This window comes from Capricornis sumatraensis, chromosome 14, assembly GCF_032405125.1.
Source record: "Capricornis sumatraensis isolate serow.1 chromosome 14, serow.2, whole genome shotgun sequence".
In the NCBI taxonomy this organism is placed as follows: domain Eukaryota; kingdom Metazoa; phylum Chordata; class Mammalia; order Artiodactyla; family Bovidae; genus Capricornis; species Capricornis sumatraensis.
In genome coordinates, this window is record NC_091082.1 from 42,097,877 (window position 1) to 42,111,131 (window position 13,255).

Genomic DNA, 13,255 nt, shown 5'->3' on the forward strand with positions numbered 1-13,255 from the left:
AAATAAGAGTGTAACAGGGCTGCTATCCATGGAACTGAGCTCTGTATGTATGTTATTTCGATTCGAGCCCCTGTAGAGCAGCTAGCTGTTGGTTGTTAAAGACAATACAATGATAGGTCACAAAAGTAAGTCCAGTCATTTCAAGGCTGGTTTCCAAAGACCTTTTCTAGGAGCATATAGGAAACAAGTGGTGAGTTACAGAAGGAACAGTCAAGTTCTCCAGGTAAAATGAGAGAGGAGGAAAGTGAGGTGAGCAGAGTTTCCCCAGAATTCATTACCAAACACAGGTGTGGTCTCCAGACCTTTGGTGGTGTCTCTATTTTTATATTTAGTATAAATTCATTATTTACTTTTCTATTTAGTAAAACACAAATAATAATAATAAATATGCCCTTCTTTGACTTCCAGGAAATTTCACTCTTCTTCTCCAGTCTTTCCAACAATTTCTTGTCTTCTTCACCTGCCCCACTTTCTCTGGATGTTTTCTAGATGTTCTCTAGATGTAATTTGTTGTTCTTTAGTTGCTCAGTCATGTCTCTTTGCGATCCCATGGACTGCAGCACACCAGGCTTCCTTGTCCTTCACTATCTCTTGGAGTTTGCGCAGACTCTTGTCCATTGAGTCAGTGATGCCATCCAAACATCTCATATTCTGTTCTCCCCTTCTCCTCCTGCCTTTCAGTCTTTCCCAGCATTAAGGTCTTTGCCAATGAGTCAGCTCTGCACATCAGGTGGCTAAAGTATTGGAGCTTCAGCTTCAGCATCAGTCCTTCCAATGAATATTCAGGACTGATTTCCATTAGGATTGACTGATTTGATCTTCTTGCTGTCTAAGGGACTCTCAAGAGTCTTCTCCAGCACCACAGTTCAGAAGCATCCATTCTTCAGTGCTTCTTCATGATCCAACTCTCACATCTGAATGTGACTATTGGCTAAATCATAGGTTTGACGATACGGACCTTTGTTGGTAAAGTGATGTCTCTGCTTTTTAATACACTGTCTAGGTTTATTATAGCTTTCTTTCAAGAAGCAAGTGTCTTTTAATTTTGTGGCTGCAGTCACCATCCACAGCTATTTTGGAGCCCAAGAAAATAAAATCTGTCACTGTTTCCATTTTTTCCCCATCTTTTTGCCATGCATTGATGGGACCAGATGCCATGATCTTAGCTAGATGTCATGATCTTAGCTAGATGTGATTAGATGTTTTTCATACTAGGCTTTGACCCAGTTCCCATCTCTTAAAAATCTCTCTTGATAATCTTATCTACTTCTAAGACTTCAATAATGGGAAAAAAAACTTTTAAGAATGTGTTTGAAGTAGAAAAAAAAGGAATAGATGATATATTATGTATTTGATAGTATTTCTTTTTTGTGCCATAGACACTATTAGTAGTCTGCTGAAGCCAATGGACTCCTTTCATGAATAATGTTTTAAATGCATAAGTTGAAATACATTGGATTCCAAAGAAAACCAGTAACATTAAAATAAATTTATCCAAAATATTTTGTAAAATGTGGTATAGTAATTCCTAATTAAATGTGGTAATTAAATTAATTAAATTTAAAATGTGGTATAGTATACTACATATTCAAGAAATAATAAGATCTGATGAGTCCCATAATTTCAAAGTAGCGATAAATATGAATACTTGGAGATGTCAGTAGTAGTAATAGTACCATGGTATGAAAATTTTTCATGATAGCAGAATCACAGGTTCTTTTAATGTTCCTGTCATTTTTTGCCTATGTCTGTAACTGAGGGGAATGTTAAATTTCAGTTAGAGATGAAGGAGAATAAAGATCAAGCTCACAGGTCACCCTAAATTCTATTCATGCATCCAAGATTAAGAATATCTGGTCTAAAGATTTCTAAAAGAAATTGGGAATCCGTATTGTATGCCTACCAGAAACCATGTGTGTGCTATGAAGAGAGGGGTGGTGCAGAACCACTTACAACTGTACAGGTAACTCTATATCCATTGCTGTGTATGTTTGGTTTATCAGGCCTTCTTGACTCTTTTCTTTGTCTTTCTCAGCATGACTTTTATATTGAAGTAAAATTGAAACTACCTAGTACTATTTGTTAAATGATGTTCTATTTTTATTTTGTTTATTGGGATTCTTTTTTTGTTTGATTTTAGAATATATTCCTTAGTTGTAGGGGGGACTGAAATTGCTGATTAACTGGAATCATTTCTTCATGCTATGTCTAGCTACTGTTAATATAGATAATTGGACTTTAAGTGTGGATAGAATTAAGATATCCAACTTCAGCATCTTGCCTTCAAAGGCTTTGACCTGGATAAAAATATCCCATCTCCACCTTTTTGACCCTCTGCCACTTTGGCTTCCCAAACACTGCATTCTCCTAGACCTCTCCTGTCTTCCTGACTCTTTCGGTCACTTCTGAATCTTCTCATCTGCTTCACACCCTACTAACCAGAAAAATGTAGGCATTCCTCCTACATTAGATCATGAGCTGGTTTTCTCTTCTTTTTCGCCTTGATAATCTCTCTCAATCATGCTCCTTGTCAGTTTCAATGGACCTTTTACTGATTGTCATCTTCTTTCAGTGGTATACAGGTGTGCTGTCAGAGTTAGACCCCTAAAATGTACTTGGTCACTCTCAAAAGCATCACAATTAAGTCCAAGGTTCTCTTCTTGGTTCACAACCTCTACAGTGTGATCCCTACAGACGTTTCCATTCTTCTTCACCATGGCAAGCCCCTGCCACAACTCTTCCACCTCACACTCCCCTTGGCCACCCAACTCTCAAGTATCCAAACACACCATGTTTTAAAAGTTCCTCCTCCTTCCTAGAATATCTTTCTCTTCCAGCTCACCTGTAAAAATAATTCTATCTTTGCAAACTCAAGTCCCACTTTCTTCAGTTCCAGATGCTGGTAACTTAATTATCTTTTCCTTTCTTCTCATGCTCCAGTGGAACTTTAGATGGTGCATTATCCATCTAATTAATCCTTACTCTTGTTTTGCCACTTCTTAAAGTCTACTTTCTGTTTAAGTCATTACATATGAGACAAGCTCTTTCACTGGATTATAAATTCCAGAGAACTAAAGAGTTTTGTTGTAGTCCTTTCTGTGTTGTGTACAGTGAGTGATTTGCTTTTGCTGCTCCTAAGGGCTCCAAAAAATTTTAAATTCAATTGTGGGTAGTGGTTGGGTGATTGAACCCTAAATTTGTGGATGTCTGCAAGACATATAGCTAAACCTTATTTGGGCTTGATATTCGTCAAATACATAGACATTTTACTATGAGTATTGTTTTTGTTTCCAAAACTGGCTAAATGGAATGAGTCTTATTAAGAGACACAGTTAACAGTTTTATTGAGAAGTTTTGGATTCTATATTGGAAGCTGAAATTCATTCTATTTCTCGAGCCCTAATTATGTATCCAACTCTAAGGATACCTAGCTTTGAATAAAAAAGATCTTTGTTCTGGAAGGGCTTACAGATATCTTCATAAGAGTTTGGAGCTTCCCATCAAGAGTTGCAGGAGAATTTATGTTTCTTAAACTGGAAAAAAAAGTTGTTTGTCCCTTTATTGAAATGTTATGTGTCACCTGGGCTAACTCAGAAGTGAAACCACACAGTACCAAGGGAAGCCACAGTGTACATGTTGTCAAGAAATGAGGAAGTAGTGATATAAAAAGAGAAGGCACATTTATTCGGATAATACTGGTTGTAGTTTAGTCTCTGGAAGCCCATTCTGCCATGGTTGTAGTGCTCAGTTGTGGGTGACTCTTTGTGATCCCATGGACTGTAGCCCACCAGTCTCCTCTGTCCATGGAATTTTCCAAGCAAGAACACTGTAGTAGGTTGCCATATCCTTCTCCAGGGGATCTTCCCCACCCAGGGATCGAACTCAATCTTCTACATCGGCAAGCAGATTCTTTACCACTGAGCCACCAGGGAAGCCCCTGCAGTTTATTTAGGGCTTGGTTATTGCTAATATTTTATACATTCCCTATCTCCAACTTCAACAAATCCCTGCAACAGGCAAGTTTTAAAATTTCCTTCTTAGTATCATTTTATGTCTTAGGCTGCAAAGCGTTAACAGAGGTTCTAAGCAATAGTAATAGCATTTGCTATTTTTATTTTCTGGTAGTAATAAACCTAACAACATTTTTGTTTCTGAACTAGTTCTATTATATGTTCAACATTATACTAGAAACTAGAGATATGCAAAATTAATTTATGGTCTTAAGTAGCTCACAGAAGTAGTATCTTTTTTAAAAATAGCATTACTGTAAGGGGAAAAAAGAAATATTACTAGAGGAAGATGCTTGTGTAGGATACTCTGGATTTTTTCTCAAGGCTAGTTGGACACTAGACGTTAGGGATATATACCATGATTTTCTGAAATATGAGTGCTAACTGGGGAGAAGCGGAGCATAAACTCAGAACACAGTAGATTAGTATAGGGGAAATATTAAAATCCTTTGATGAAAAATGTAAATTATGAGGAACATATACTTTCAGAAAGAGTAAAGAATATTTTTCAGATGTCTCTGTATGTATGTGTAAAGATCTGTGGCTTCAAATTTGACTAGATTTTGTTTGTTTGTTTTTCAAAATCTTTTCTAAGAATTGCCCTGGTGGAAAATATTCCTGAAGGCCTTAACTATTCAGAAAATGCACCATTTCACTTATCACTTTTCCAAGGCTGGATGAATTTACTCAGCATGGCCAGAAAGTCTGTTGACATAGTATCTTCCCATTGGGATCTCAACCACAGTCATCCATCAGCATGTCAGGTAAGCTGCATCCTCTAATGTGTGTGATGATTTGACTTTTGTGCATTTTATACCCTGCAGTATTCTTGCTTCCACTCCTCAAGTTCAAGTTCATTTTTTCTATCTATACCCATAGTTCGTGTTCATTATTACATTTATATGTATGTGCCATTGTTAATCAACGGTTGCTCAGTTTCTACTAGAATGCCAGGTTTTCAGGGGCAAAATCATACCTCATCCTTTAAAAGAAGAGGCTCTTTATGCTGTATCGGACAACCTCAGGGATGTCTTCCCATTGTGGTGTCTGTTGATGGCACACTGCAGAATTCTACCTTGCACAACCTGCATGTTTTCAGTTGTAATTCTGTAACTGCTTGCTTAGACATTTATTTGGTTCATTGGTTTCTTAATTTGTCTTTGTGGCACAGAGCCAACTTTTTAAATAGTGGAGTCACACTTTCCGGTATAGCTGTATATTCTTGACTGTCGTATTTGGGTGAATAGGAGAAAGAAGTTTACTAGTTATAGGAACAACCTTTAAAAAACTGACTAAATGATTGAAATGATTTCTGAATGAAATGCTATCCTGGAGATATGAAAATAATCCAGGTAATCATTCATGTGTTTTCCTTTTGTCAGTACAACCTTGATAGCACTGAGCTATCAAGTGTATGACCTTTGGCCTAAATTGAAATTAGTCATGAGTCCACATGTGTATGTGCTAAGCTGATTCAGTCATGTCCAGATCTTTGCGATCCTATGGACTGTAGCCCGTCAGTTTCCTCTGTCCATGGGATTCTCCAAACAACGATAGTGAAGTGGGTTGCCACGCCCTCCTCCAAGGGATCTTCCCAATCCAGGGATCGAACCCTCACCTCTTATGTCTCCTGCACTGGCAGCTGTGTTCTTTAACACTAGCCCCACCTGAGAAGCCCCATGAGTCCACAGCAGTTTTGAAAGCCAGCCTGACACATCACCAGTTTTCCGAACTTGGAGAACAGGGAATGTTTGTAGATTGGGACCTAGTTGTGCTTCCCAGGAGTACTTTCCTAATCTACTGTTCTCAGAAACTCATTGCTCCACCCCCTATGCTTTTCTTTCTTTTTCATAAGAAAATAAGTCTGTGTTTGCTTCAGACTTATTTTCTTAGTTGACTTTCTGCCAGTAGAAATCTAAGCCCAAGAGACCTCTTTATATTTTAAACCATCAATGTCCCTTTTTAAGTAGTTCAAAATGGAACAGCCCCTTAAAAACTTTCTATGTATTCAGTGATAATCCACTCTATTAGCAAAAAGCTAATAACTCACAGGTGGGTCTTTTTCTACCGCGGATGGTGAGTCAAGATTCTTCAGAACCTCACTCTTCTCACTTCCAGGAGTCCTTTTGTCTGAGACGGTCTGTCACCTCCCACTTTTAATCCATCAGAGGACTCAATGTGCACTGTTACAGCCACAACTTTGATTTGCTCTTTACCCTGCGGCCATTTCTCACTTTGAGAATGTTTTACTAAACTGAGAGACTGTCCCAGATTTTCTGCATTTCTCTCAAAGTTCTGCATGAAAACGAACTAATTCCTTCTTATCATGTACCACCAGAGCTTTGATAACCTGCCTGAACAATCACGTTAGCCGGATCTCCCAACCCATTCATCACATTTTCTGTCTCCTGCTTTACAGCAGGCAGTAGCTTTGTCAAACTTTCTACCATTACTTTCTCAAGGACTCGAAAACAATTTCTTTCCTGTTCTTCCAGCCTTGAGTAACAGAATGAGATTCCAGTCCATCTCACCACCTAGTCCCATAGCCAATGCCACATGCTGTAAATTTTCCCAGCAGTAGTCTGTTTAATTTTCTATGGTGGTTTCACAAACAACTCCAAAACTCACTCATTATTATTTCCTATGATTCTGTGAGTTGGCTGACAGTTCTTTGGCTCCAGTAGTGCTGGCTGGGATTACTTATACAGTTGTGTGGAGGTAGGAGGGTAGCTGAGCCTGGGCTGACCGAGGGCCAGACAGGCTCATTCTCTACGTATGGACACTCACCATTCAGTAATCTAAACCAAGGTTTTTATAGGGCAGTTGGATCCCGGGAAAGTGCAAATGAAAACTATAAGACCTCTTAATGCTTGGGCTCCCAGAACTTTACTACATTCTCTTAGTCTAAAACAGTCACATGGCCAGGGAAGGACAAGAGACTCCAGGAGGAGTATGCATGTACAGGAATGGGAGGAACTGTTGGCAGCCAAATTCCCAGGTGGTTCGTACACTTGCAAACCTTGGAAAAGAGCTGAACTACATCATTCCAACCTCTTGTTCTGTGAGCCCAGCAAACCCTTTCAGTGTTCAGACTCTGGGAGAAGATGGGTCATTAGAGAATGCCATGGCCTTTCTGCGTCATGGCCCGTAAAGTTACATTATGGTTAGTATTCAGTACTGCTCACAGGGCAGTGATGAAATGGATGAGTGAGACTCCCAATCTGTGTTGCTTACCAGTGCCTACCATGGTGCTTGATGCATACTAAGTGTTCAGTAAATATTTGTTAAGTAGTAAATATTAAGTTAGGGCTTCCGCAGTGGCTCAGTGGTAAAGAACCCACCTGCCAATGCAAACATGGGTTTGATCCCTAGATCCGAAAGATCCCCTGAAGAAGAAAATGGCAACCCACTCCAGTATTCTTGCCTGGAGAATTCCATGGACAGAGGAGCCAGGCCAGCTGCAGTCCATGAGGTCTCAAAGAATCAGACACGACAGAGCACCTAGAGAACAACAGTAACAACAACCTGGTTATTATTGAGCTCACCCAGCAAACCTCTGGGAAGACACCCTGGGTGTGAACTGGTATCTTCCAGTGGAGTCACTCTACTCCCACCAGAGATGCCTTTTGACTGCCTCTCATTCCCCCAACAGCCCCAGGCTCCTTTACAGTTTAACATCAACTGGTTTTCTGCAGAGTTTTGAGCTAATTTCACTTTTTCCCTTTACAAGGAGAAGGCTGCATTTGCAGACATGAGGAATAGAGGGGCTTTACCTGCTTTGGAAATTAAATGGATTCAAGCAGAATGTGAGACTGATTGCATAAACAACTCTCCCTATTCCTGCCTGCTCCTGGCCCTGAGTACCGTGCCCTGTGCGAGGGGGTGAACAGGAGAAAGGGGGGAGGTTGACAGCAGCATTCACAGGGTTCCTACTATAGATGCATGCAGCAGTGAGCAGTAGCTGGAAGTGAGATCTTAGTTCCCTGACCAAGAATGGATCCCTGGTCACCCAGGTATAAACCAGAATTCCTGTCCACTGGACCACAAAGGCCAGCAGCTAGGGCCTAAATCCCCAGTGCTTACCTGTCTTGAAAAGAAAATTCTGACAAGGAGGTGGAAGGAAAAAGAGAAAATCAGAGTACAACACAGAAGGAAGCATGGGCAAACTCTGGAAGAGAGTTGCACCTTTGAAAAAAAACTTTTTTTAGGTGATTTGATTTTTTTTTCTTTCTTTTTTTTAATATAAATGTATTTATTTTAATTGGAGGTTAATTACTTTACAATATTGTATTGGTTTTGCCATACATCAACATGAATCCACCACAGGTATACACGTGTTCCCAATCCTGAACCCCTCTGCCTCTTCCCTCCCCGTACCATCCCTCTGGGTCATCCCAGTGCACCAGCCCCAAGCATCCTGCATCATGCATCAAACCTGGACTGGCGGTTCATTTCATATATGATATTATACATGTTTCAATGCCATTCTCCCAAATCATCCCACCCTCTCCCTCTCCCACAAGAGTCCAAAAGACTGTTGTATACATCTGTGTCTCTTTTGCTGTCTCACATACAGGGTTATCGTTACCATCTTTCTAAATTCCATATATATGCATTAGTATACTGTATTGGTGTTTTTCTTTCTGGCTTACTTCATTCTGTATAATCGGCTCCAGTTTCATCCACCTCATTAGAACTGATTCAAGTGTATTCTTTTTAATGGCTGAGTAATACCCCATTGTGTATAAGTACCACAGCTTTCTTATCCATTCATCTGCTGATGGACATCTAGGTTGCTTCCGTGTCTTGGCTATTATAAACAGTGCTGCGATGAACATTGGGGTACACGTGTCTCTTTCAATTCTGGTTTCCTCGGTGTGTATGCCCAGCAGTGGGATTGCTGGGTCATAAGGCAGTTCTATTTCCAGTTTTTTAAGGAATCTCTGCACTGTTCTCCATAGTGGCTCTACTAATTTGCATTCCCACCAAGAGTGTAAGAGGGTTCCCTTTTCTCCGCACCCTCTCCAGCATTTATTGCTTGTAGACTTTTGGATCGCAGCCATTCTGACTGACGTGAAGTGGTACCTCATTGTGGTTTTGATTTGCATTTCTCTGATAATGAGTGATGTTGAGCATCTTTTCATGTGTTTGTTAGCCATCTGTATGTCTTCTTTGGAGAAATGTCTATTTAGTTCTTTGGCCCATTTTTTGATTGGGTCGTTTATTTTTCTGGAGTTGAGCTGCATAAGTTGCTTGTATAATTTTGAGATTAGTTGTTTGTCAGTTGCTTCATCTGCTATTATTTTCTCCCATTCTGAAGGCTGTCTTTCTACCTTGCTTATATTTTCCTTTGTTGTGCAGAAGCTTTTAAGTTTAATTAGGTCCCATTTGTTTATTTTTGCTTTTATTTCCAATATTCTGGGAGGTGGATCATAGAGGATCCTGCTGTGATTTATGTCAGAGAATGTTTTGCCTATGTTCTCCTCTAGGAGTTTTATACTTTCTGGTTTTACATTTAGATCTTTAATCCATTTTGAGTTTATTTTTGTGTATGGTGTTAGAAAGTGTTCTAGTTTCATTCTTTTACAGGTGGTTGACTAGTTTTCCCAGCACCACTTGTTAAAGAGATTGTCTCTTCTCCATTGTATATTCTTGCCTCCTTTGTCAAAGATAAGCTGTCCATAGGTGTGTGGATTTATCTCTGGGCTTTCTATCTTGTTCCACTGGTCTATATTTCTGTCTTTGTGCCAGTACCATACTGTCTTGATGACTGTGGCTTTGCAGTAGAGCCTGAAGTCAGGCAGGTTGATTCCTCCAGTTCCATTCTTCTTTCTCAAGATTTCTTTGTAAGGGGGCACTTTGTCTTTGTCTGCCCTCACTGGACCTTTGTCCACCCTCTGGCCATCATCTTGTTTTGCGCCTCTGATTAATTTGTCTTGTACCCACCCCCTCCCCAGATGTGCATGTACCCCTCTGCCAAGTTGGAGTCCAGCTCAAGGTGTCTGGGAGGGAAAATTGCAAGATGTATGGCCTGATGGCCGTCCCCTGCCTCTTGACCCCCGAGAAGTCCTTCTGTACATGCGTAGTATCTCCCTTGCCCCAAGGACAAAAAAATATACCATGTCCTGATCCTTTTCTTAAACAGAGTTTAGTGCCTCTTTGTGGCTGCCATGACTGTTATCTTCAGGCGTCCACAGGAGACAAAGCCTGGCTATTTACCCTGTCTCTGTTGTTATTTCTGTTTTGGGGAATAAACAGGAGGGTGATCGTAAATGCCTAACCTGGAACCCACCTATCTCTTGTCTCAGGAAATGTAGACAGGAAGCTAGTTCTAAGTGTCCAGCTTGAAGCCCACCTTTTCCCTGCCCCATGAAATGTAAACAGGGGGCCAATTGTAAATGCCTAACTTGGATCTCATCTATCTCCTGCCTCACTATGGCAACAAGTCAGTGGCTTTTCTCCTCTTCCTCTGGTCCATTGGTGACTGCCACTGGTCAAACACCAGGCATGGACTCTGGTCCTGAAAGAAAGAGCAAGCTTTCCTTGCTTGGAATAGAATGCTTGCTCCCCAGTTTTCTCCATTTCCCATCTCCCCTCATCTGACCCTCAAGTCCTAGAGCAGTGTTCACAGAAGAACTTAGGATACAAAGGCCCAGAAGAACTTGTCCAAATACCACATGCCTTGGGCTTTCAGAGATTATTTTTAGAGCCTGGCTCACTCCTTCCTACCCTCTCACCACACCATAGGGGTAATTGTACAGAGATCAGAAATGGAAAAAAGAAAGGTCCTTGCTGCCAGCTTTTTCTTTTCAGGTGTTCTTAAAGGATCCATATCCTGTTTTCTCCAGGCCATCAAGTTTTACCATTTCTACAAAGTAAGGTACTGACTGAAAGACCATTTGATTTAAATTCTACCTGATTTTATCTTTCAAATGGAAAAAGAAAATTCAAGATTTTACCCAACATTTCAAATTTGAGGTGACTAACCTTTGGGCCTTTTAATTTTACCATGCCCTCATAATTACTGGGATATAGTTATTGATTGGCTTACTGCACACAGAAGACAAACAATTTCTTATTGAGCTAAGAAATCCACCCCTTAATTACTCAAGTGAACTAACTAAAATTTTTCAGGTGATCCAGTATCATGAAAATTGGCTCAGTTTTGAAACTTTTTTCCATTAATATACTTTTAAAAGAAAATATTCTTGTTTCAAGGAACACAATATTTACTTCTAAAGCAACAGAGTCTGAAAATTCCTAAGTGGGAACCTAAATGGTAACTGGATAAGTAGGACCTATAATTGAAAAGCAGCCATCTACTTATCATCCTGCAGTTGTAAGGAAAGTACACCAAGGAATGGCATAGCCAGTGGCAGGCAGGCCCCAGCTCAGCAGAAAAGGGACACAGATAAATGTGGCACACAGTATCTGTGTGTTCTCTGGATGTCTGTGTCCTCTCTGGATGCCATTTCACAAGAGTGAGCTATGTGTGTGTGCCAAGTTGCTTCAGTTGTGTCCGGCTCTTTGCGACCCCATGGACAGTAGCACCCCAGGCTCCTCTGTCCATGGGATTCTCCAGGTAAGAATACTGAAGTGGGTTGAGCTGCTTTCCTCCAGGGAATCTTCCTGACCCAGGGACTGAACCTATGTCTGTTACATCTTCTGAAGTGGCAGGCAGGTTCTTTATCACTAGCACCATCTGGGAAGCCCAAGAGTGACCTATGGTCATTACTAACAGAATGATGAAAGCCTATCTTTTTTTTTTTTTTTTTTTTCATTTGCCTGGAAACAGAAGCACTCATTAAAAATGCATTTTAATCTGTGTCACCAGAGGGTTGCTAGTTTAATTCCCACCCTGAAAAACTCATTTGGTCTTTTCTACCTTGCACTGGGTATTGTTAATCTTTCGGAGGTTGTTTCCTTCTGTGCTAAAAGAAACTGGGCAGTGACCTTCCTCTGCATCACAGTCATGTTAAGGGCTAGTGTGGTCTACAGTTCCATGAAAATTATATTTTCATATTTAATCAAAATACATGGTTGACCTAAGGGTTTTGTTTCTTTCTGTCTAGATGATGAGTTTAGACACTGAAATATTGAATTTCTAGGATAACTTGATTGCTAATTTATGGGATAAAATGATGGAGTTTTATGAAATCAAGACTGTTTAGGAAAAGCCAGAAAATATGATTTGGCAATGGCTTATTAGTAGAGCTACCAAATTCATTGATCAAAAAAATCTTATTCTCTATGAGTTTGCTGGAGGAAACCAAAAAACTAATTAATGAGCTATGACCTTTTTATTCTTTTTTAAAATTAATTAATTTATTTTAATTGGAGGCTAATTACTTTACAATATTGTGGTGGTTTTTGCTGTACACTGACACGACTCTGCCATGGGTGTACATGTGCCCCCCGATCCCAAACACCCTTCCCCCCTCCCTCCCCATCACATCCCTCTGGGTTGTCCCAGTGTACCGGCTTTGAGTGTCCTATTTCATGCTTTGAACTTGGACTGGTCATCTATTTTACATATGACAATATACATGTTTTAATGCTATTCTCTCAAATCATCCCAGCCTCACCTTCTCCCACAGAGTCCAAAAGTCTGTTCTTTATATCTGTGTCTCTTTTACTGTCTCGCATATAGGGTCATCATTACAATCTTTCTAAATTCCAATATATATGCATCGATATACTGTATTGGTTTTTTTCTTTCTGACTTACTTCGTTCTATATAATAGGCTCCAGTTTCATCTGCCTCATTCAGTTCAGCCACTCAGTCATGACTGACTCTTTGTGACCCCATGAGCTGCAGCATGCCAGGCTTCCCTGTCCATCACCAACTCCCAGAGTTTACTCAAACTTATGTCCATTGAGTGGGTGATCCCATCCAACCATCTCATCCTCTGTCGTCCCCTTCTCCTCCCACCTTAAAACTTTCCCAGCATCAGGGTCTTTCCTAATGAGTCATTTCTTTGCATCAGGTGGCCAAAGGATTGGAGTTTCAGCTTCAACATCAGTCCTTCCAATGAATATTCAGGACTGATTCCTTTAGGATGGACTGGCTGGATCTCCTTGCAGTCCAAAGGACTCTCAAGGGTCTTCTCCAAAGGAGTACATCAAGGCTGTATATTGTCACCCTGCTTATTTAACTTATATGCAGAGTACATCATGAGAAATGCTGGGCTGGAAGAAGCACAAACTGGAATCAAGATTGCTGGGAGAAATATCAGTAAGCTCAA

General features: G+C 40.3%; 1 protein-coding gene across 1 annotated transcript in view; it reads left to right on the forward strand.

The window, feature by feature from the left end:
• The window catches only part of PLD5 (phospholipase D family member 5), a 390,092-nt gene that overhangs the window by 230,390 nt on the left and 146,447 nt on the right, over positions 1 to 13,255 (forward strand). Inside the window, exon 3 of the mRNA XM_068986433.1 lies at positions 4,606 to 4,774. Coding sequence (XP_068842534.1) covers positions 4,606 to 4,774 — 169 coding nt within the window. The remainder of the gene's footprint in view (positions 1 to 4,605; positions 4,775 to 13,255) is intronic.